We start from the raw sequence: 25,386 nt of genomic DNA on the forward strand, positions 1-25,386 counted from the left end.
AATCTATCCACTCTTAACTTGCCTCAAAACAGCAAACACCTCCTCCTCTGTAATCTATATGGAGTCCATGATCTCTCTGCTACTTTGCCTCACTTCTACAGACCCAATTTTGTCCCTTGCTATCCTTTTGCTCTAAATATATTTGTAGGAGCCCTTGGGATTCACCTTCATCTTGTCTGTTAGAACTTCACGTCTTCTGATTTCCTTGAGTGTTTTCTTGCATTTCTTATACTCAAGTGCCTTATTTTTTGCTACCTGCTATGCACATCATTTTCTTAACCAGGGCCTTAATATCTTTTGAAAACCAAGGCTCCCTAAACCAGTTATCCTTGCCTTTTATTCTGATACTTTGCAGCTGTCATCTGGTATGGCAGGGCCACTGCATGGGATCGGAAAAAGCTGCATAAAGTTGTAAACTCAGCCAGCTCCTGGGCACCATCCTCTCCAGCATAGAGAACATGTTCAAAAGGAAACGCCTCAAAAAGTTGACATCCAGCATTAAGGACCCTCATCTCCCAAGACATGCCCTCTTCATGTTGCTACCATCAAGGTGGTGGTACAGGAGCCTGAAGACACACACTCTACATTTCAGGAACAGCTTCTTTCGCTCTGCATCAGATTTCTGAATGGACAGTGAACCTGTGAACAGTATCTCACTATTTTTTCCCCATTCAATTATGTTATACAAGATAAAACAACAGTTGTATCTTGCAAGAGCTCAATGTACTGTCGTAATGAATTAATCTGTACAAATAGTCATGTTTTTCCATTGTGCCTTGATAGTTGTGATGATAATAAACTGCTTTTAATGCCACCCCCACCCCACGTGCATTCTTCTCCAAAGATTAACAAATACTTTCTCCAGCACTGTATGGAGATACACACCGCCAACATTGTCTCACAGGCACACATGCTCTCCATCCCAGAGGCAAGCTCACTTCATTCAGAAATGCAAGAACATTTAATAACATTCCACTGTAAGTCAGGACCTTTAATACAGTACGTGGCAAACGAAAGAAATAAAAATTGATATCTGAGCACAACTTCTATCATTTGCAGCTATTACTGCAACAGAAAACTACAGTATGTGGACTGTTGTGTTGCAGATAACATTGGGCAGCAATGCAGAGAAGCTCTCTCTCAAACTCTGGCCAGTAAGTTTCATTTTTTCTCTTCCTCCTTGTCTTTCTTGCTATCTTTTGACGTTTGTGATTGCAGGGAGCCCATGGCATTGCGAATAGCTTCGTTGTTAGGGTCAACCCCAGGCAGATTTTCCAACACACTTTGCAAGAACTCTGGGTCCTCCATGACATTGTAGTTATCTTCTTCCTGTTGGGAGATTTGGGGTAGGGTGAGATGGTTTTGTGAAGTTAAATATCACAGTCCAAATCCTGCTCACAAGGCCAAAGGCTGAAGCCACAGGCATCAAGCTGGGTGCCAAAGTGGGCAAGGTAATCAATGAATGGTTCATAGTTGTGATCTGGGCTGGAAGATGTGTGTGCGTGTGTGGACTGAAGAATACGACAAAACAAGAACATAATAAGTATGAGTGACAAAAATAAGGAAATCACCAGACAAGTAACTGAGATGAGTGTTGACCAGCAGCAATCTGACATTGACCTGTATTGGCTGCACAAAGAATCAGGCACCAGGAGCTACTTAGTGGTGGACAATTCAGAAACAAAGTCAGCAGATTATTTGCCGCAGCCATTCCCGGTCAGCTTACATTTGGAACTGGGAGTAGAACTGGGGCTGAAAATTGGCTTCTGGGGTGCAGCATGGGGATGAGGTGAGAGGTTGGACATACCTTGGCTGTAGCTTCTGAAGTGTCCATGGCGGTACCAGCATCCATGCCCGATAAATCGGTAGCACTCCCAAAATCTAAAGGAGAACATAAGTTACCCAAAAACATTTTCACAAGCTACTCTCCTTCCCCGCCCCCACCTTTTTTATTCTGGTATCATTCCCCTTCCCTTCCAGTCCTGAAGAAGGGTCTCAGCCTGAAATGTCGACTGTTTATTCATTTCCATAGGTGCTGCCTGACCCACTGAGTTCCTACAGCATTTGTGTGTGTCACATCTACAAACTGTTCCTGGCCAGCTTACTGGCTGAAAACGGCACAGACAAGGAGGCAACATCAGGAAAGTGCTCCACATCCAGCTGAACTGTGTGCCCTCCCCTCTGGGGACTGTTTTGAAGAGGGGAGTTCTTCCTGGTGTCTTGGAGCACTATTTATCCATAAGGCCCTGTTACTCCATGTGGTTTTGATAGCATCTATTTGGGGCAAGCTGGCCATACCATTTCCTAGTTTTGGTATGCTTCATGGATAGTGAAGTACTTGGCAATCTCCTGAGGCTGTGAAAGGTATGGAACAAATGAGGATGGGAATGGGTGAGTTGGAAATGAGACATCATGTTCAGTAAAAATTGGAGTCAGGTCTGCATTCAGGGTTGAGGCTCTGATGGATTTGATAGGACTGGATTGTACGTGTCAAGTGAGGTTAAGTGCAGCACATCATCTTGCACTGTGCAGTTAGAGGTTGAGACGATTGGGTGAAGATGTACCGGGTGTCTGGAGGGACATCTGCATGGCGTAGGCAATCTGCTCCTCCTCGGTCATGCTGCTTATATCCGGCAGGCCAGCTTCCGGGGACTCCTGCTGGGTTACTGACATCTTCAGAACGGTATCATCTGGCTCTGAAGGACAACAAGGTACTTCACTATGAATCTTAGCCAGTCGCGCACGTGCACGTGCGCACACACACACACTCATACACAAATAAAGGAGTGAGAGGATGAGATCAGAAACACCAGTCTTCACGAACAGCTGAGTATTAACTCCCCAGGACGTATCTGCTCCTGAACACCCATTAGACACACTGCTGGAGTGTATGCCCTGGGGACTGTGCCTTGCTCTCCTCCTGCAGTGTGGCTGATAAGAGATGGGCTACGCAACTCAAACCACATCAGCATATCAACACGGTTCACAGAACCATAGAAAACTCTATGTACACAGGTGGTGGAAGATGCTTCCAGAAACTACCCTAGATGCCATTTGGGCAGAAGCTTAGAATATTTAGACAAACAGCAGAGGGAGGGAGTGGGACTGTGTGACAGCATGTCCCTCCTGCAGTGTAAAATCACCAACAATGAGACAGGGAAACAAGGGTAAGAGCTGCTTTCTATGGCCCTGGAGAAAATGCTGCAAACAGCAGAGACTGAAGCTGGGTTTAAAGTTTCATCTGGCTCAGGAAGAAAGACAAGGACTTCTGACTATGTCAGCATTGTGCAATGGGGGCAGCCAACAGGATGAAGAGCAGGGGGCTTTATCTTACATCAACACACTCGGGGGGAGCTGCCAACCAGCTTCACCACCACCTCCCTCAGCAGCTAAAGACCGCACCTTCACCAGTAGGAGTGACAATTCCTGCCTCCACGGCTGACACAGCTGCTGCTCGCCTGGCCTCCTCTTCTTGCCGCTGCCGCTGTTCCTCCATGGATACACGGAGAGCCTATGGATGAAAAGGACACGATTTTTATTCATGCCTCAGCCCGCTCATCAAAAGTACACTGAATAATGCGGGTCTTCTGCAAATAGACTTTGGCACCAATCTCTCCCTCCCCTGGCAATCACAGCCGACTAGAATTAATTTGAGGTCACTATGTAACACGGGAAGTAGAGTAACTCAGTGAGATCACAGAGTTTATAACTGACATGGAGCAGGAAAGGACAAAGAACAGGCAGATACTGGACAGAATGTACAGGAGCTCAACTCTTCCATCAGGGACTGCAAGATATAAAGGGCAGAAGAGACTTTCAATTTAATTGCATGTAAAAAGAAGTGATCTTTTGTATGGCACTCTAAACAAGCTACTGCTTGGAATCCACATTTGAAGCATTGCTTGCCCCTGCAAACAATGTTCACTGCAAATCCACATTCTGGGCTGCCCAGTCACCACACTCAGGGAGAGAGGGAAAGAGCAACACACAGAGAACCTGAAGTTCTGGGTGCACTATTCATTCTCTTACCCATTGAAGTATAAAACATTCTGACTAGCCTTTCAAGCTGTATGAAGAGAAGATGTTTCTGTTGTTTGAAGTGTCCAGAACAAAGGATGACACAAGATATTCAGAATGAGATGAGGAGAAATTTCTTTACTCTGAGGGTGGTAAACTTGTGAAATTCCCCACCAGAACAGACAGATCTCTAAATACGAAGGCATCACAGGATAGGGCGAAAACATAGGAATGCCCTACTTAGGTACAGGACAAGCCATGTCATTGATAAGCCAAGGATTGATGGTCCATTCCTGCTCCAACTTTGTGTTCAAACAAAGAAAAACAGAAAATAGCTAGTGCTTACCAGGGCCAGTTCAGGATCTGCACTGGGGTCCACACCAAACTCAAAGTCACTGGCTCCAAGTCCCAGCATAGTGCCTCCTTCCCCAGCTAGGATGGGGGAGCTGATGAGAGCATCTGCAAGGCTTGGACCTGGAGGTACTGTCACCAGATGGGAGCCTGTTCCATCCTTTCCATTCAGTGCATTGATAAAAGCTGTTAACTTATCTGTGTTTGCTTCCTGGTGGACAGTGTTGAGTTAATCATTAGAGTCATAAAATAAGGAAACAAACCCTTCAGCCCAATTCCTCCATGCTGACCAACATACCCATCTAACCTCGTCCCATTTGCCAGTGTTTGGCTCATCTTCCTTTAAATCTTTCCTATCCAAAAGTATTTTAAAAGTGGTAACTGGACTCTCTACCACTTCCTCTAGCAGCCACATAGTCATCACCCACTGTGAGGAAAACTTGCACCTCAAGTCCCATTTCAATTTTTCCACCACTCTGCAAAAAGGACTGGGACCAGTCTACTCTACTGTCGCATACTTTCCCCCATATTCCACTTCAAGGTCAACCAGAAGAACACCATGTAGCAGGAACCCAAGGAAAATTAAAGTGCAGAGGGATCTTGGGAATATATCTCCCTCCCAAGCCTCCAATGGCCACCACCTCCCTCAGCAGACACCAGTTTTCCACATTCTCTTCACTGAGATATTGAAAGTTACTCAGGAATTGGAGCTGCCTCCTACATCACTGGACCTGCAGTACATTTGGAGAAGGAGCAGGGCAGCTTCACTCATGAGCAGGTTTCCCACTGTCACTATTGCCCCATGCATACACTGACCACTTGTCCTCAGTTAGCACAGAAATGATTGTACAGGTGGCACAGTAGTACAGTGGTTAGTGCATTGATTGACAGCACCAGTGATTGGGGGTTCAATTCCTGCTATTGCCTGCAAGGAGTTTGTACGTTCTTCCCGTGAGCGCATGGGGCCTCCTCCTGGGGCTCCTGTTTCCTCCCACATTCACAGGTTAATGTTAGTAAGCTGTGGGTGTGTTACTTTGTGCTGGAAGGGTGGTGACACTGTGGAATGCACCCCCCCCCATCACATCCTTGGACAATGTTGGTCGTTGAAGCAAACAACACATTTCACTGCATGTTTCAATGTACATGTGACAAATGAAGGTAACCTTTATTGTTTCGGTATTCCACTCTCTTCTGCCCCAGTAACCTGCCTCCATCCTGAGTTTTAGGCACCCAACAAGAGACCAGAATCCCCTAAAGTTTATAAACATTCAAACAGACATTACATTCCACCTCCCGGGAATTACAAACCATTTCCTTCTCTGGGTTACACAACTCTCTTTGTTTCTAAACTCCTTCCCCGATTGCCCTTGGCCTAACTCTTCCTCACTCAGCTTTTCCATCCTCTCTCTCTGCATGCTCTTAGGTCCCACGACTCACCTCTTCTCCAAAGTTCACGATATCCACATTTACTTTTTCCTTCTTCAGTCTCTTGGCCAATTTGATCAACTGCAAGGAACAGACAAATACACAGCCTTGGGTGAACATTACACAGACTGCGGTCACACGTACAGGGACAGAACTTGTCAAAAACATTGTGCTTCCTTCCTCACACCCATCTCAATTTTGCCCTCTGCCGCCTTTTAGTGATTCATTTAGTGTCCACTTGACCAGCATGGGCTGTTCACAAAAGGACGGAATCACTATGCTATGAAGCAGGAGGCAGCGTAGCAGTCACCTGCCTCAATTACAGTTACATGGTACAATGTTAGAAGTCCTGTTGTCACTTGGTTAGGGCGACTGAAAGTCCACACAACCCAGCATCACTGATGTCAGAAGGGGAATACTAGGGAGAAGACATGCTCATCATGCAACAGTAACATCCACCAGAGGAAGCAGAAGGGGCCTTGGTTTAATGTGGAAAAATGGCACCTGACAGTACCACCACCTCGGTATCGAGCTGAAGTGACAGACTGTTTACAGCATCACTTTTGTGGCAACTGAACTTAAGAGACTTGAGGCTAACAGCCAAAAGCTTGCTAAAAAGCTCAGTATCTATCAAACACCAGAATCCACAGGATTCAGTGTAAAGTATTGGTAACCAACCACACCTAACCTATTCTAGTCATTACTAAAACAGGTAATATGAATTTCAGGAGAAAAATTAGGAAGGATTAAGTTGAACGGAATGAAAATAAACAGGTGGGGAGGTGGAGGTAGAGTAGCAGAAACAAGCATGTGGTCACTCACGTCTTTCTCATTGTCTTCAACGGGACTTCCAACAAATACAATTATCCGTGTTTTGTGGTTCTTCCCCTGACGATGTTTAAGTGCTAACTGGAAAAGAGTTCACACAGAATTACACCACAGATAAAAAATGATAAATAAAGAGATCAAGAGTAGCTTTATTTGTCACATGGGCAGTGAAATGTGTCAACAATCAACACAGTCCAAGGTTGTGCTGGGGGCAGCCCGCAAGAGCTGCCATGCTTCCGGTGCCAACAAAGCATGCCCACAAATCACGAACCCTCACTCGTGTATCTTTGGAATGCGGAAGGAAACCAGAGCACCCAGAGGAAAACCACACGGTCACGGCGAGAATAGACAAACTCCTCACAAGAGAGTGGTGGGAAATGAACCCTTATCACTGTCACTGTAAAGTGTTACACTAACCACTATGCTACCATGCCACCCAATTCACCATTCAGCCCCTCTACTTTGGGCTCTCTTATGAACCACACAAGCCTCCTCTCACCACTGCATTTCCCTATCCTATTCATTTCTGCCACTCCAAAAGATGACAATTACCAATAAACTCAATTGGGAAGGTGAGAGGAACTCCTTTTGTCAGAGAGCTGAGAACACTAAACCCTCTCCCACAGTGAATATGAGAGGGTTTCTTTATGCAGGAGCTGGATAAACCTCCCCTTAAAGACATCTCTCTCTCATTCACCTCAGCCTTCTGCTGTAACACCAAGTTCCATGATCTCTGCATTCTGGCAAAAGAATTTCATGGTCACAGTTGTACCAAATAGGAACTGCCCCTTTGGCCCACAATACCTATGCTGACCCCAAGGACGACCTGCACTAATCCCATCTGACCACATTAGGTCCATATCCTTCTAACCTGGCCTACTTATGTGGCAAAGTGTTTCTAATATAGTGACCATACCCAATTCCATCAGAATAGTGCAGACATCACCACTCTGCACAAAACAAATTTTCTCTTTAAACTTGCCCCAGTCCTGATGAGGGTCTCAGCTCCAAAATGTCGACTGTTTACTCTTTTCAACAGATGCTGCCTGGTGTAGCAGAGCGCAAAGACAAACTTGAGTAGCATCACAGGCAGAGAGCATCAGGTAAGCATTCACAAGAAAACAAATCATAGACAATTATCACAAAAAAATAACAACTAAGTCCCTTGGCCAGTTTTATAAAACTGTAGTGATTAGGGTTGTGCTGTTTGGTTCAAGAACGAAATGGTTGAAGGGAAGTAGCTGTTCCTCAGCCAGGCCTCTGTACCTCCTGCCCAATGGGAACTGCAAGAAGATGGCATGGTCCAGATGGTGGGGATCTTTGATGATGGAAGTTGCCTCCTGTAGATAATACTGATGGAGAGGAGGGATGTACTGGGCTGAGTCCAGTGCAGCTTTCTACCTTCCTGCACATTCAAACTGCCGTACCAGATCATGGTGCAACTGGTCAGTACTTCCAACACTGCATCTGTAGAAGTTTATTAAAGTGTTCAGTGATAACCATAAGAAAATAAAGACAATGGTGTGCTTTCCCTATGATTGCACGTATGTGCTGTACCCTGAATAAGTTGTCAGACACGCTAACACCCATGAATTAAAGCCAATGACTCTCACCACCACTGATTCCCTCAATGTAGATTCCTTTCCCTTCCTAAAGTCAACAAACTGCTTAGTTTTACTAACACTGAATGAGAGGTTGATTTTGTGGCACTACTCAACCAGGTGGCTGATCTTACTCCAGTATATTAACTCATCGCCACCTGTGATTCATCCAACAATGCTAGTATAGCTGGCAAATTTGAAGATAGTATGGGTGTATAGAGAGTAGAGCAGGGAGCTAAGCATGCTGCCTTGAGGTATCCAGGCAGCATTTTGGTAAAACTCCTCTGCACCCTCTCATGCCCTTCCTATAACTGACCAGGACTGCACAAAATACTGTGTTCTAACCAGTTTTTTTGTAAACTTGCAACAAACATCCCAACTCTTAATAGACCTGTCCCAACCTATGAAGACAGCAATGCTAATTATTTTCTTCATCAACTTATCTACCTCTGTTGCACTTTCAGGGAACTCTGCATTTGGACCCCAAGGTCTCTCTGCTTATCTACTGTGCATTTCCTTCCTCTACTTGGACTTTTTCCCCTCCCACATTCCTGATTGAACTTATTGGTAATTTCAGTTTCTTGGTGATTGTTTATTCTGGCTTCACCCACAAGTGAAAACATCTCTGAACATACCTTCTCTGTTCCCAGATTATCCCATTCAGTAATTTTACTAGTTTTGATACCAATGTAAATCTTACATGTTCTCCACTTCAGAGAATCCAATGGCGACATTCAAATACAGAATGATTGGGCCATGCCTTGGAATAGTCTGCTGAGCATGGGATGAATAGCCAACAGCAAATTAATAATGGGGTGCTGGACAATGGTCCAGTATGTTCGTACACTTTCAAACTGAATGGGTCAGGCCACATGTAGAGTACGGTGTGTTTAACTCTTCCCCCTCCTCCCCCATGTTCAAATCTACAGACTGAGAGCTGCTCTAATAATTAAAACAACTGAAGGAACAGGTAGGATAATGTCACATCAGATCCAGACTGGACAGCGGGCAGTGAATTAATCCAACACACATCAGAGTTGCTGGTGAACGCAGCAGGCCAGGCAGCATCTCTAGGAAGAGGTGCAGTCGACGTTTCAGGCCGAGACCCTTCGTCAGGACTAACTGAAGGAAGAGTGAGTAAGGGATTTGAAAGTTGGAGGGGGAGGGGGAGATCCAAAATGATAGGAGAAGACAGGAGGGGGAGGGATAGAGCCAAGAGCTGGACAGGTGATTGGCAAAAGGGGATACGAGAGGATCATGGGACAGGAGGTCCGGGAAGAAAGACGGGGGCGGGGGGGACCCAGAGGATGGGCAAGAGGTATATTCAGAGGGACAGAGGGAGAAAAAGGAGAGTGAGAGAAAGAATGTGTGCATAAAAATAAGTAACAGATGGGGTACGAGGGGAGGTGGGGCCTAGCGGAAGTTAGAGAAGTCGATGTTCATGCCATCAGGTTGGAGGCTACCCAGGCGGAATATAAGGTGCTGTTCCTCCAACCTGAGTGTGGCTTCATCTTTACAGTAGAGGAGGCCGTGGATAGACATGTCAGAATGGGAATGGGATGTGGAATTAAAATGTGTGGCCACTGGGAGATCCTGCTTTCTCTGGCAGACAGAGCGAAGATGTTCAGCAAAGCGGTCTCCCAGTCTGCGTCGGGTCTCGCCAATATATAAAAGGCCACATCGGGAGCACCAGACGCAGTATATCACCCCAGTCGACTCACAGGTGAAGTGTTGCCTCACCTGGAAGAACTGTTTGGGGTCCTGAATGGTGGTAAGGGAGGAAGTGTAAGGGCATGTGTAGCACTTGTTCCGCTTACACGGATAAGTGCCAGGAGGGAGATCAGTGGGGAACGAATGGACAAGGGAGTCGCGTAGGGAGCATTCCCTGCGGAATGCAGGGGTGGGGGGAGGGAAAGATGTGCTTAGTGGTGGGATCCCGTTGGAGGTGGCGGAAGTTACGGAGAATAATATGTTGGACCCGGAGGCTGGTGGGGTGGTAGGTGAGGACCAGGGGAACTCCATTCCTAGTGGGGTGGTGGGAGGATGGAGTGAGAGCAGATGTACGTGAAATGGGGGAGATGCGTTTAAGAGCAGAGTTGATAGTGGAGGAAGGGAAGCCTCTTTCTTTAAAAAATGAAGACATCTCCCTCATCCTAGAATGAAAAGCCTCATCCTGAGAGCAGATGCGGTGGAGACGGAGGAATTGCGAGAAGGGGATGGCATTTTTGCAAGAGACAGGGTGAGAAGAGGAATAGTCCAGATAGCTGTGAGAGTCAGTAGGCTTATAGTAGACATCAGTGGATAAGCTGTCTCCAGAGACAGAGACAGAAAGATCTAGAAAGGGGAGGGAGGTGTCGGAAATGGACCAGGTAAACTTGAGGGCAGGGTGAAAGTTGGAGGCAAAGTTGATAAAGTCAACGAGTTCTGCATGCGTGCAGGAAGCAGCGCCAATGCAGTCGTCGATGTAGTGAAGGAAAAGTGGGGGACAGATACCAGAATAGGCACGGAACGTAGATTGTTCCACAAAGCCAACAACAAGGCAGGCATAGCTAGGACCCATACGGGTGCCCATAGTTACACCTTTAGTTTGGAGGAAGTGGGAGGAGCCAAAGGAGAAATTATTAAGAGTAAGGACTAATTCCGCTAGACGGAGCAGAGTGGTGGTAGAGGGGAACTGATTAGGTCTGGAATCCAAAAAGAAGCATAGAGCTTTGAGACCTTCCTGATGGGGGATGGAAGTATATAAGGACTGGACATCCATGGTGAAAATAAAGCGGTGAGGGCCAGAGAACTTAAAATCATCGAAAAGTTTAAGAGCGTGAGAAGTGTCACGAACATAGGTCGGAAGGGATTGAACAAGGGGTGATAAAACAGTGTCGAGGTATGCAGAAATGAGTTCGGTGGGGCAGGAGCAAGGCAGAAATGAGATCGGTGGGGCACCTTCTCGCAATTCCTCCGTCTCCGCCGCATCTGCTCTCAGGATGAGGCTTTTCATTCTAGGACGAGGGAGATGTCTTCATTTTTTAAAGAAAGGAGCTTCCCTTCCTCCACTATCAACTCTGCTCTTAAACGCATCTCCCCCATTTCACGTACATCTGCTCTCACTCCATCCTCCCACCACCCCACTAGGAATAGGGTTCCCCTGGTCCTCACCTACCACCCCACCAGCCTCCGGGTCCAACATATTATTCTCCGTAACTTCCGCCACCTCCAACGGGATCCCACCACTAAGCACATCTTTCCCTCCCCACCTCTCTCTCCATTCCGCAGGGATCGCTCCCTACACAACTCCCTTGTCCATTCGTCCCCCCCATCCCTCCCCACTGATCTCCCTCCTGGCACTTATCCGTGTAAGCGGAACAAGTGGCTACACATGCCCTTATACTTCCTCTCTTACCACCATTCAGGGCCCCAAACAGTCCTTCCAGGTGAGGCAACACTTCACCTGTGAGTCGACTGGGGTGATATACTGCGTCCGGTGCTCCCGATGTGGCCTTTTATATATTGGCGAGACACAACGCAGACTGGGAGACCGCTTTGCTGAACATCTACGCTCTGTCCGCCAGAAAAAGCAGGATCTCCCAGTGGCCACACATTTTAATTCCACATCCCATTCCCATTCTGACATGTCTATCCACAGCCTCCTCTACTGTAAAGATGAAGCCACACTCAGGTTGGAGGAACAACACCTTATATTCCGTCTGGGTAGCCTCCAAACTGATGGCATGAACATCGACTTCTCTAACTTCCGCTAGGCCCCACCTCCCCCTCGTACCCCATCTGTTACTTATTTTTATGCACACATTCTTTCTCTCACTCTCCTTTTTCTCCCTCTGTCCCTCTGAATATACCTCTTGCCCATCCTCTGGGTCCCCCCCGCCCCCGTCTTTCTTCCCGGACCTCCTGTCCCATGATCGTCTCGTATCCCCTTTTGCCAATCACCTGTCCAGCTCTTGGCTCCATCCCTCCCCCTCCTGTCTTCTCCTATCATTTTGGATCTCCCCCTCCCCCTCCAACTTTCAAATCCCCTACTCACTCTTCCTTCAGTTAGTCCTGACGAAGGGTCTCGGCCTGAAACGTCGACTGCACCTCTTCCTAGAGATGCTGCCTGGCCTGCTGCGTTCACCAGCAACTTTGATGTGTGTTGCTTGAATTTCCAGCATCTGCAGAATTCCTGTTGTTAGTGAATTAATCCATATCCTTTGATGGGATACAAGGATAATGAGGGGAAGCCAGGACAAAGCTAGGCTGTGTAGGGGTGGAAACAGTTCCTCAAACAAAATGTGTGGGAAATCAAGAACTTTCTTCACAAAAAAGTTATTGACACTGTGTCAACTGGGAATATTAAATGTGATAGAACTCAGCTATTCTGAGGTAAAATGGATCTAGAACCGAGGTGACACTGGGGAGAAGATAGAGCGGCCACAATCAAGTTGAGTTGTGTAACAGCCTTGGTGTGGTGGGAGGAATGAAGGAATTAGGCTCCTAGTTTTCCCTTTCCTGATATTACATGTAAACAGTGGCCTGCTCCCTGCAGGAATTGGTAGTTGTGTTTCCTACACTAAGACAGAGCACAGTATGAATGTACTCCATAGGCTGTGGTGCTTTGACAATTATTGGGACTGTGGCTGACTAGGAAAGGCTGAGAGTTTGTATCCCAGTTCGATCACTTACGTGGGCAACCCGGATGCCAGTGCAGAAGCTGATTTTCCCAGTGGGCTGGACGGCGTGAAGCTTGGAGAGAATCCGACCTGTGTCAGGGGTCAAGGTCGTGAGCACCTCACAGTTACTGCAAGTAGACCAAGACAGAAAGCTGTTAAACAGAACGCTGCAGCATTAGCTAGGACACAACAGATTCTGAAGTAAAATGCACCAAGTCAAACATGGTATGGTCACTGTATAACGGAGCTAGCAATTGGAAAACTGAGTCCACGGAGCAATGGCATTAAGAAAGGAATGATGGGATGTAGTGGTGGGTGTGAGATAGCAGGTACAAAGGACTAGCAAGCAGTGCAGCATGTAACTTATGGGGAGGTAGTTTTCAATTTATACGGGATATTTAATCCTTGGAGCATATGGGTTACTCAGGAATCCAGTGCTGAAATGAGCCACGATCTTCCTGAATGTCGAATCAGGAATGAGTCAAAAAGCTCATTTTGGTTAGCTGTTCAATAGGTCTATGATAGGGGTTGGTTCTGTGTTACTGAACAAATAATAACCAGCCCAGCTCAAACCAATTATGTGACAAATTAATCTTAGCCTGAACCTTCAACTCAGGGAAAACCTATCCAATGGCCGGTGCACAGCAACGTGCAATCTCAGCTGCAGAACATCCAACAGTACAAAATAACTGTATGAATAAGGGGTAAACCATTTAGAACGGAGGAAAAACATTTTCCACACCGAGTATTGTGGTTCTGTGGAATGCTCTGCCTCAGAAGGCAGCAGAGGCCAATTCTCTGGATTCTTTCAAAAAGAGTTAGATAGAGCTCTTAAAGATAGCGGAGTCAAGGGATTATGGGAGGAAGGCAGGAAAAGGGTACTGATTGTGGATGATCAGCCAATGGCGGTGCTGGCTCGAAGGGCTGAATGGCCTACTCCTGCACCTATTGTCTATTGTTTATAAGAGCACCCAAGTCTGCTGAGCAGCGGAAATGGACTGAAGGTATATTTGTCAGTGAAAAGCTGAAGCACTGGATGCGCAAAGATGGAGATGCAGAGTGATCACAGTTTGAGACTTCAGGGTTGATAAAGCAGTTTGGCTTTTGCTGTGGAAAAAGAACTCACTATTGAATTGGACAAAAGGTAGCAGAGAGGCAGTTAAACATGCTGTCACTCAGTTGTACTGTTTACTGACTATAGCCACAGAATTAAAGTGGCATGTTGGGTTCTTGAAGCAGGCTGAGCCTTTAGACTTATTTTGATGCTGCTGCCTCGTTTTGTGCTTTTCTGTCCGATTTGTTGTTGGATTTAATGAGGCCAAACTTGATTTTTCTAACACTGAAGCTTACTACATAGATAATCTGGCTGCATATATTCTCCCTGGCAGAATTTCCCAGCGATTTTAGACGAAGTGTGGGCACAGCTCCTGTATCAGGAGCTCTCACCCAGAAACATCAGTCCCACAAAGGCTCCCTCCCATTGGTTGCATCAGTTCCACAAAGGCTCCCCCCCATTGGCTGCATCAGTTCCACAAAGGCTTCCCCCACTGGCTGCTCAATCAAAGAAAAGCCACCCCACCCCCATCATTGGCTGCATCAAAGCTATGAGTCATAGTGAGTGAAATAGCATCAATATTGCTACATCAAAAGATATTAGGACATGACCAAAAGCTCAGTCCAAGAAAGTGGAGAAGTTTAAGGATTGGTAAACTTGTGATGAAGTGACTGACTTACTTGGCCAATGTGATGAGCCCGACGTTGTTCTCAGGGTTGCTCCGTGTTTTGGAATGGCACACGATGTTGACGGCATCCTGCTGTGCCTGCAGTCGGGTTGGTAGGAAGTCTCCATTCCTCATATACTCACTATTGTCAACACTGCAGTGGACCAGAGGAGATGGTTCTCAGCAAGGAGCAGGCTGGTAGTGCATGCTAAGCTCAAAGGATGGATCACCCACTCACAACCCACAATACCCTGTGTCTCTCTAATCCACATATATCCAAGCATTCTCAGTGTGATTAATACTGTGCTGCACCTCCACTCTCTTACAACTTCCTGTATATGGTAGATATCCAGACCCTTAGAAGTATGAATGACAGAGGATCTTGGAGTTCATGTCCATAGCTCCCTGAAAGTAGATGGTGTACAGTAACACACATCAAAGTTGCTGGTGAACGCAGCAGGCCAAGCAGCATCTGTAGGAAGAGGTGCAGTCAACGTTTCAGGATGAAGGGTCTCGGCCTGAAACGTCGACTGCACCTCTTCCTACAGATGCTGCTTGGCCTGCTGCGTTCACCAGCAACTTTGATGTGTGTTGCTTGAGTTTCCAGCATCTGCAGAATTCCTGTTGTTTGGTGTACAGTATCCGTACCTTTATCACCCCGGGGCAATGAGTATAAAATCAGGAAATCCAGTCACAGCTCCCTCAAAGATTGGTCTTGCCACATTTGTACAGAGCCAGTCACCACATTCACAGGGAGGATCTGAGGGCTTTGGAGAGAGTGCAGAATAGCAGCACCACAATGGTGCCTGGATTACAGGGCATGAGCTACATGGAGAGGTTGGACAAACCTGTGCTGTTTTCTCTGGAGCGGCGAGGCTAAGGAGAAACTTGACTGAAGTGTATAAGTTATAGATCAGGTGGATGTCTTCCGTCCAGAATAGAAATATCACACACAAGAGAAAATACCTTTAAGGTGAGAATGGGAATGTTTAGAGATTTATAACAGAGTGGTGCGTGCCTGGAAAGTGCTGCCAGGTAGTTATGAGGCAGTTGGTCAGGCTCATGGAACAGACAAATGGGAATGGATTGGTACAAGCAGGACCGGTCATAGGGTCTGTTCTACGTTGCCTAAAAGAGAAAGAAGCTGCACAGACCTAGAAACTGTTTTACCAATCTGAGGTCATGGACTATATTTACCCGAATTTCACCAGTCCACTTTTCCTCCTAACCCCAAGAACTATCGCAATGTTCATCGAAGGCCATGATCCACTGCCAGTCATCACAGGCAAACCTCCATACTTCAAAACCAATGTGAAATATCACTTCCTGACTTTGCACCAGTGGCTACAGCAAAATGAAACTCCACATTAACAGTTTTTATAAAACATCTGATCCCACTTCTCAAAGTAAAACAAAATGGCATCCACCTTGATGTCCAGTTTCAATTCCTTGGAATCAGGAACTTTGGCTCAACTCGCCCACAACAACTAAACTGTCTTCCTGAGCTCATCCCGTTTGCCTGCATTTGGCCCACATCCTTCCAAACCTCTCCTATCCATGTACCTGCCTAACGGTCTTCTAAACATTGTAATTGTACCCGCCACCAGCAGCTTGTTGCTTATACACACCATCTTACGCTTGCCTTTAAATCTTTCCCCTCTCACCTTAAATATATGCCCTTGAGTTTTAGACTCCCTACCCTGGAGAAAAGGACAGTGACTATTCACCTTATCTATGGTCTCATGATTTTATATGTCTAAGATCACTCTCTGCCTCCAATGCTCCAGGAAAAGAAGTCTTAACTCATCCAGCCTTCTTTAAACTCAAGTTTTCTGGTCGCAGTAAGACCTTGTGAATCCTTCTGCACTATTTTCAGCCTAATGACACCCTTCCTATACCTAGACATCCAGAACTAGGGACAGTACTACAACTACAGTCTCGTCAGTATCCTGTATAGGTTGCCCTCCCTTACTGGTAAAGAAAAGCATGTCAACCTGTGTTGGCACTGTCAACCATGTATTGTACCCCTAGGTCTCTTTGTTGTGCCACACAACACAATACAGACACTTCAGCCCATTATGTTCTGACCTTTTAAGTTACTCTAACATTAATCTAAGCCTTCCCTCCCACATAGCTTTCCATTTTTTCTATCATCCATGTGCACATCTGAGTCTCTTAAATGTCCCAAGATTTCCAATGTACAAAGCCATGCTAACCAGCTCTGGTCTTTCCCAATGCTGGTAGATCCAATCTCTCAGAATCTCTTCCAATAACTTATGTCGGGCTCACTGGCCTCTAGATCCCTTAATCAACTTTGTAAACTTTTTTATATAAACACTCCCCATTGTCCAATCCTCCAGATCTCACCCATGCCCAATGATGGTGCCATAATCTCTGCCAGGGCCCTAGAAATTTCTTCCCTGGCACCCTTGGTCAGGTTCTAAGGTTTATACACCTTTATGTGCTTTAAGATCACCAGCACCTCCTCTTTTGTAATGTGGAGATGTTTCAAGACATGCTTACTCTCTTCCCTGAATACCCTCAGATCAATAACCTTCTCCACAGTCAATGCAAACAAGGAATATGCATCCAAAGTCTTGCAGCTGGTCAGGTTGGTAAAATAGATGTTCACCTGTCAATGTCAGTGTAAACATCATGCATAAAATCAGTCCAGTGTATCCAGGAATTCTGGAAATAGACTATACTGAACTTAACTGATACAGAACAATTCAATAATCCAGCTCACACACTAGCTTGGTGGTGCTGGATTGGACATCAGGCGTTATTTTATTAATACCTCTACAGTGTTTATTGACTTGATTTTACACTCCAGTGAAGCTGGCAACTTTGAAAGAAAGGCAGATAACAGAATCAGCATAAGTTTAACAACAGCATGGAACCGGGTCCTGGAAACTGAGTTGAGTGCTGGAAAGAGGGTCCGACAAGTATTAATTCAAATCTCACCTAGCCAGCCAGCTGATTATCATGCCAGTTTTAACCAAGGGAACGGGAAATTAATAGGACCATCTCATAAATTAAAAAGCTAAATTATTGCAAGCAATTTTTGGAAGGCATTAGACAGGGAAAGGCTGATTTAGAGAGTCTGTGGAGGGGGAGTGGGATACTATGGGGAAGGGTGCCAGAGGAGGAGGGGAGGGTGGAGAGCTGAGTGGGGGGAGGTTTAGGAAGTGGGAAATGGGGTAAGGAGGAGAGAGGGATGTTGTGGGGAAGGGGGGAGAAGCGGGCGGGTGTTGGTCCGAGCCTTAACCGACTGTGACCCAATCCGCCGTCTGCGAACTGTTGTTGTGGCTCGGCCCCGGGCCCAGATCCTCGGTGCTGAGTCACGGGCCGAGCCCAAGATGAGCGGCGGATCCGAACGAGGCGGAGCCCGCGGGGCTGCCGGTACTCCCCTCCCAGCCCGAAGCCCGGCACCAACCCCCACACCCCGGACCAAACCCGGAGCCCAGCCGCCCTCACCAAACCATCGTGCTCTCCAGAACCATCTTGACGCGTCTCCGGCAGCCGACCGCGAACGTCGGTCTTCACCCCGAAGCCTATTGGTTGACGTTCTCACCAATCAGCGCCCGCCTGTACCCCGGGCCAGCAGACTCCGCCCACTGGCGACATGCATAATGGGAATTGTCCGCTAGGCAGTAATATCTGTGCAGCGCTCCCTCCTCACCGATCCGCCACGGCGAGGCGCTCCCTCTTCGTACTCCTGCATCAGTACGATGTTTTCTGTGTCGGAACGCCCCCCCCCCCCCGGCACTGTGTCACAACATTGTAAAGGGGAGGGTGAGCAGCCACATGTTGGTACCAACGACAGAGATAGGAAAAAGTTTGAGGTCCTGAAGAGAGAATTTCAGACATCCCACCCCACCCTGCAAAAACTTATTTCAAGGAGGTAGCACCGCAACCCCATATTCCCCCCTCCCCCGGTCGGTCTCCAAGGGTACGCAGGACATTTGATTATGAAAGAACACAACAATTTATTTGATCACATATTGAAACTATTTACACACACACATACATATATATTCCTGTTGGGTATTTCGTTGGCAGTCTCAATGCTAATAGCGAAATGTACAGATCCTCTGAACATTCTGGTTCCAGTGCCATGTTCACAATAGCTGCTGTCTTGGTTGATGAGCAGGCATAATTCTTTGCTCTTTCTGATCAGGAAACATTTTCCTCAATAGCTTGCCTGTGTGCTTACACACCTGGAATGGCAGGTTATGCTCAACGATAAAAGATGTAAGGTACACCTCAGCTCTAGTGAACTTCTCTGTCAGACTTTGGTATTCTGTTGAAAAGAACTGTGAAATACTTGAGCAGCCTTCCCTGCGCTTAGCCTCCCTAATATATTGTGGTCCCTAAAAGAAATAAAAGCATAAGGTGTATCCTTATTATATTGTCTTATGCAGAAAATGTGACATTAAAATATGTACTTATATTATCATGGAGTCATTTTTTATTCTATTACAACTTTAAGCAAGTCTACAGGGAGTTTGGCCTCACCACATAGGACATCAATAGAGTCGCTCCTTAGCAGCAGCTAGCCTGCTAGTTTAAATAACGTTAGCTATGCTAATGAGCAAATGACACCTGTTAAACTCACCTCGACATGTCTTTCACAGTCATTATTTTTGACCCCTATTAGGCAGGGGTACACTTTAGTGTAGTCTGGGATGAAGTACGTCTTATATTTTCTTTTTTCAGAACACTCTGCCATGGCGCTACAGGACACTAAACTGAACTGATGGACAATGAAAGGGAGAGAGAGGTCGACTGTAAAGCCCGCCCACAGAGAAAACTGATAAGACTACTTAGCACAAAGAGAGACCAATCAAGATGCTCTCTCTGTCACTCTCTCGCTATGTCTGTCACTCGCGCTCTCTGTCTGTCTGTCTGTCTCTCTCGCTCGCTCAATCTCAAAAAAAATCAATTTCCAGGATATTGTATATAATTTGCGGGCGTCAGGGAGCCGCTATCAATATGTGGGAGATTCCTGGAACTTCAAAGGTTATGGGGATAAGGCAGGAACTGGATACTGATTGTGGATGATCAGCCATGATCACAGTGAATGGTGGTGCTGGCTCAAAGGGCCAAATGGCCTACTTCTGCACCTATTGTCTATTGAATTTAGGAAGCTGAAAAGCAGGGCCTCAGGGGGGTAGGGGTCCATGACTGTTCCCAGTGAGGGTAAGAATAGCATAATTTGGCAGATGTCTGAGAAACTGGTCCAAGCAGCAGAGAGCAGGGTTTCAGATTTGTGGATTTCTGGGATGCCTTCTGGTGAATGTATGACCTATACAAAAAAAAAGGCAGATTTGTTAGAGCTATTGGGGAGGATTTAGTGTAGTTTGGCAGCGGATGGAAACGAGTGATAGGTCAGAGGATGGGGTAGTTAGTCTACAGCTAGATGATAGGCAAAATTGCAGTCAGTGTGATGGATTCAAGTATATCTATTTTAATGCAAGAAGTATCGGGAACAAGTGTGATGAACTTAAAAAGAGTATGTGTCAGTACATGGAACTATGATGTTGTGGCCATTACAGAGACTTGGCTGTCATAAGGGCAGGACTAGTTGCTGGATGTTCCAGGATTTAGATGTTTCAAAAGGTATGGGGAGGGAGGTCAAAGAGGTGAGGGAGTGGCATTGCTAATCAGAGATAGTATCAAAGCTGAAGAAAGGGAGGACATCCTGGAGGGATTGTCCACTGAGCCAGTGTGGGTGGAAGACAGAAACAGAAAGGGAAAAATCGCCCTACCTGGAGATTTTGACACACTCCCCCTCTCAATATCAACAGAGACACTGAGGAACAGATTGGATTGCAGATTTTGGAAAGGTGCAAAAAATAGCAAGGTTGTTGTCAAGACTTCAACTTGGTTAACATGTCCTTAGTGCAAAAGGTTTGGATAGGGCAGAATTTGCTAGGTATGTCCAGGAAGGACTCCTGACTCAATATATGGACAGACTGACTAGAAGAGAGGCCATACTGGATTTGGTGCTAGGTGATGAACTTGGTCAGGTGTCAGGGTTGATTGGTGGAGGGTACATTATGATGCTATGAGGCAGGCGTTTGGGAGCATACATTGGGAACAGATATGCTTAGGGAAATGCACAACAGAAATGTAGACATTGTTCAGGGAGCACTTGCTGGGGGCTCTGGATAGGTTTGACTTATTGAAGCATGGTGAAGGAACTTTGGGTGATGAAATGTGGAACATCTGGTCAAGAGGAAGAAAGAAGATTACTTAAAAGTTTAGAAAGCAAGGATCAGACAGAGCTCTAGAAAGTTACAAGGTAGCCAAGAAGGAGCTAGATTTATGAGAACTAGAAGGGGGCATAAGAAAGCCTTGGTGAGTAGGTTTAAGGAAAACCCAAGGCATTACACATATGTGAAGAACAGGAAGATGACTAGAGTGAGGGTAGGACTAATCAGATAAAACAGGAAATGTACCTATACTTTGCGTCAGTATATGCCAAGAAGAGGGACCTTGACAAATGTGAGGAAAGAATGAAATGGGCTGAGATGCTGGATCATGCCAACATTAAAAAAAGAGGATGTACTGGAACTTTTGAACAACATTAGGATAGATAAGTCCCTAGGGTCAGACAGGATATACCCTAGGTTACTATTGGAAGAGATTTCTGCACTTTGGTGATGATCTTTGCATCCTCACTGACGACAGGAACAGTACAAGATAATAGGAGGGTGTAAAATTTTAGTCCTTTGATCAAGAAAGGGAGTAGGGATAACCCTGGGAATTATAGACCAGTGAGCCTTGCTTAGTGGTGGGCAGCTTGTTGGAGAAGATTATTAGCTTTGATTTATGAGCATTTGGAGAAGATTACTAGATTTGATTTGTGAGTATTTGGAGCAGCACAGTTTGATCAGGGATGGTCAACATAGCTTTGTGAGGGGCAGGACATGCCTCACAAGCCCAAATGAATTCTTTGATGATGCACATTAATAAAGGTAGAGCAATGGATGTTGTGTATGGATTTTAGTCAGGTGTTTGATAAGCTTCCTCATGGTAGGCTCATTCAGAAAGTCTGCAGGCATGGGATTCAGGGAAACTTGGCTGTGTGGATTCACAATTGGCTTGCCTACAGAAGGCATAGAATGGCAATATCTGCCTTACCATTCTCCTACCTTTTCCCCAGAACTTTTGACGCCCTTATCAAGAACCTATCAGCCTCCACTTTAAATATAATCAATTGCTGGGTTTCTGAAGCCATTTGTGGCAATGAATTGCCCTTATGGCTGCAGATACTGACTGGACCTCCCTCTATTTTGAGGCTGTGGCCTCTGGTCCTAGACATGAATCGATCATGGTGTACTAGCTCTACCATTGCTGACACTTATTGCTCTGTTTATCTGGAATACCTGATTATCAAATGCAGACCTTTTTATCAACCCCGAGAGTTTACTTGCACCATTGCTGTCGCAGTTTATGTTCCACCGGATGCTAATGCTAAAGTAGCCATGAAAGACCTCAGTGCCACTATTAGCAAGCTGCAGACATTGCATCCAGACCGAGTCTTTATTGTCGCTGGGGACTATAATCATTGTAAGCCACGTACCGTGCTTCCAAGATTTTACCGAAATGTATCATGCACCACCAGGGGTGATAAAACCTTAGATCATGTCTACACAAATGTGGCTGACGCTTACAAAGCCACTACCCTCCCCCACCTGGTACAATCCGACCATCTTTCATTGTTTCTGTTTCACAAGTATAGCCCGGTCATTAAACGTGTGAAACCCACAATGAAGACTATTAAGATCTGGCTGGAAGGTGCTGACTCTGCTCTTCAGCACCAATTCCAACACACAGACTGGAGCACGTTTGCTGCCTGTGCCATCACAGACTCTCAGATTAACATTGATTTATATACCAACTCTGTCCTTGAGCACATCAACAAGTGTATAGAAAGAGTGACATCACAAAAACAAATAAGTTTTCCCCAATCAGAAACCATGGATGAACAGAGAAGTTCACCTCCTGCTCAAAGCCAGAGATTCAGCATTCAGGTCTGGAGACCGGGAGGCTTACAGCTCAGCCCGGGCCAACCTAAGGAGGGGAATCTCTCAGGCTAAACACATATACAAACAGAGAATTGAGGAGCATTTCAACTCCTCGGACCCCCAACACATGTGGCATGGTGCACAGGTCATTACAGACTTCAAACCTCCTAGTACTGTGCCCCCTTCCAGCTCTGCTTCCCTCCCTGATGAGCTCAATTACTTCTACACTCACTTTGACTCAGAGGACAAGGAGGTCACCCTCAAAGCGGATCTCCCACCTGGTGAACTGCCTCTCTCACTTTCCACCTCTGATGTTTACGCCACCCTGAGCAGGGTGAATGTACGGAAGGCAGCTGGTCCGGATGGAATACCTGGCCGTATGCTCAGAGTCCGTGCAGGGCAGTTGGCCGGGGTCTTCACAGATATTTTTAATCTGTACCTGGCCCAGGCAGTTGTCCCCACAAGCTTCAAGATCACGACCATCGTGCCAGTGCCAAAGCATTCCACTGCCACGGGCCTGAATGACTTCCGTCCAGTTGCACTAACCCCCATCATTGCACAGTGCTTTGAGAGACTGGTTCTATCATATCTGTAATCCTGTCTGCCCACTACCCTGGACCCCCATCAATTTGCCTATCGCACCAATAGGCCAACAGAGGACACCATCTCTACGGCACTTCACTCTGCCCTGACCCACCTGGACAGCCCCAACTCTTACGTCAGAATGCTGTTCATTGACTTTAGTTCGGCATTCAATACTGTGATCCCCTCCAAGCTGATCACCAAATTTCGCCAGCTTGGTATCAGCTCATCCCTCTGCAATTGGACCTTGGACTTTCTGACTAACAGACCCCAATCAGTTAAGTTAGACAACCTCTCCTCCTCCACTCTCACCCTGAACACTGGCGTGCCTCAAGGCTGTGTACTGAGCCCTCTTCTGTACTCCCTTTTCACCTATGACTGCGTTCCTGTACATGGTTCTAACTCCATAATCAAGTTCGCAGACGACACCACGGTGGTTGGTCTGATCAGAGGGGATGACGAGACGGCCTACAGAGATGAGGTCCAGCACCTGGATGCGTGGTGTGCTGACAATAATCTGGCCCTTAACACCAGAAGACCAAGGAGATCATTGTGGACTTCAGGCATGCCAGGAGTCACACTCACGTCCCCATCTACATCAACGGAACTGTAATGGAGCGTGTATCAAGCTTCAAATTCCTTGGTGTCCACATTTCCGAGGATCTCACCTGGTCCCTGAACTCCTCCATCCTGATCAAAAAGGTGCAACAGCGCCTTTATTTCCTGCGGAGCATGAAGAAAGCTCACCTCTGTCCCAGAATACTGATGGACTTTTACCGCAGTACCATTGAGACCAACTGCATCTCAGTGTGGTATGGCAATTGTCCCGTATCAGACTGCAAAGCACTCCAGCGTGTAGTGAAAACTGCCCAGCGGATTATCAGCACCCAATTGCCCACCATTGAGAACATCTACCATAAACGCTGCCTGGGCAGGGCGAAAAGCATTATCAGGGATGCATCTCACCCTAACCATGGACTTTTTACTCCCCTCCCATCCGGTAGGTGCTACAGGAGCCTCCGCTCCCGCACCAGCAGGCACAGGAAGAGCTTCTTCCCTGAAGCTGTGACACTGCTGAACCTCTCATCACAGCACGAAGCAGTATTGCATCCGTATTGTACTGTCTCAGTACTTTTATATTTGTGTGCTGTAGCACTTTTTTTATTTGCAGTTATTTTGTAAATAACACTATTCTTTGCATTTCTGGTCAGATGCTAAGTGCACTTCATTGGCTTTGTATCTGTACTCGGCACAATAACAATGAAGTTGAATCTAATCTAATCTGGACTAACCCACTAGAGGAAACATCTTCTCCACATCCACTCTGTCTAGGCCTTTCAATATTCAATAGTTTTCAATGAGATACCCTCTCATTCTTTTAAACTCCAGCAAGAATAGGCCAAGAGCTAACAAATGCTTCTCAAACATTAACTCTTTCATTCCCGTGAATCTCCTCTGGACCCTCTCCAATGCCAGCACATCTTTTCTTAAATAAGGTGCCCAAAACCGCTTGCAATATTCCAAGTCTGGTCTGAACAATTCCTTATAAAACCTCAGAATTAAATTCTTGCTTGTATTTTTTACTCATAGTCATAGTCATAGTGTACTTTATTGATCCCGGGGGAAATTGGTTTTTGTTACAGTTGCACCATAGATAATAAATTCTAATAGAACCATAAATAGTTCAATAGTAATATGTAAATTATGCCAGTAAATTACGAAATAAGTCCAGGACCAGCCTATTGGCTCAGGGTGTCTGACCCTCCAAGGGAGGAGTTGTAAAGTTTGATGGCCACAGGCAGGAATGATTTTCTATGACGCTCTGTGCTGCATCTCGGTGGAATGAGTCTCTGGCTGAATGTACTCCTGTGCCCACCTAGTACATTATGTATTGGATGGGAGACATTGACCAAGATGGCATGCAATTTAGACAGCATCCTCTTTTCAGACACCACCGTCAGAGAGACCAGTTCCATCCCCACAACATCACTGGCCTTACGAATGAGTTTGTTGATTCTGTTGGTGTCTGCTACCCTCAGCCTGCTGCTCCAGCACACAACAGCAAACATGATAGCACTGGCCACCACAGACTCGTAGAACATCCTCAGCATCATCCGGCAGATGTTAAAGGACCTCAGTCTCCTCAGGAAATAGAGACGGCTCT

At 46.3% G+C, this 25,386-nt stretch overlaps 1 protein-coding gene across 1 annotated transcript; it reads right to left on the reverse strand.

Moving 5' to 3' along the window:
• Window positions 1–942: 942 nt before the first annotated feature.
• psmd4a (proteasome 26S subunit ubiquitin receptor, non-ATPase 4a) lies at window positions 943–18,189 on the reverse strand. Its single transcript, XM_072238357.1, has 10 exons — window positions 18,082–18,189; window positions 14,618–14,758; window positions 12,897–13,011; window positions 6,616–6,702; window positions 5,806–5,874; window positions 4,364–4,579; window positions 3,403–3,511; window positions 2,565–2,696; window positions 1,808–1,881; window positions 943–1,329 (listed from the first exon to the last, which is right to left on the reverse strand). Exons 1-10 carry the CDS (start codon window positions 18,105–18,107, stop codon window positions 1,162–1,164), a joined length of 1,137 nt encoding a protein of 378 aa, XP_072094458.1. The 5' UTR covers window positions 18,108–18,189; the 3' UTR covers window positions 943–1,161.
• Window positions 18,190–25,386: the final 7,197 nt, after the last annotated feature.

The sequence above is a fragment of the Mobula birostris genome, chromosome 2 (genome assembly GCF_030028105.1).
Source record: "Mobula birostris isolate sMobBir1 chromosome 2, sMobBir1.hap1, whole genome shotgun sequence".
NCBI lineage: Eukaryota > Metazoa > Chordata > Chondrichthyes > Myliobatiformes > Myliobatidae > Mobula > Mobula birostris.

Excerpts from the sequence above, each read along its gene's own strand:
- psmd4a (XM_072238357.1), bottom strand. The coding sequence starts at position 18,107 with ATGGTTCTGGAGAGCACGATGGTTTG. Across the intron at positions 6,703-12,896 it reads CTGGCATCCGGGTTGCCCAC|TTAGCACTTAAACATCGTCA; the intron begins GTAAGTGATCGA and ends ACTCTTTTCCAG. Across the intron at positions 3,512-4,363 it reads CAGATCCTGAACTGGCCCTG|GCTCTCCGTGTATCCATGGA; the intron begins GTAAGCACTAGC and ends TTTCATCCATAG.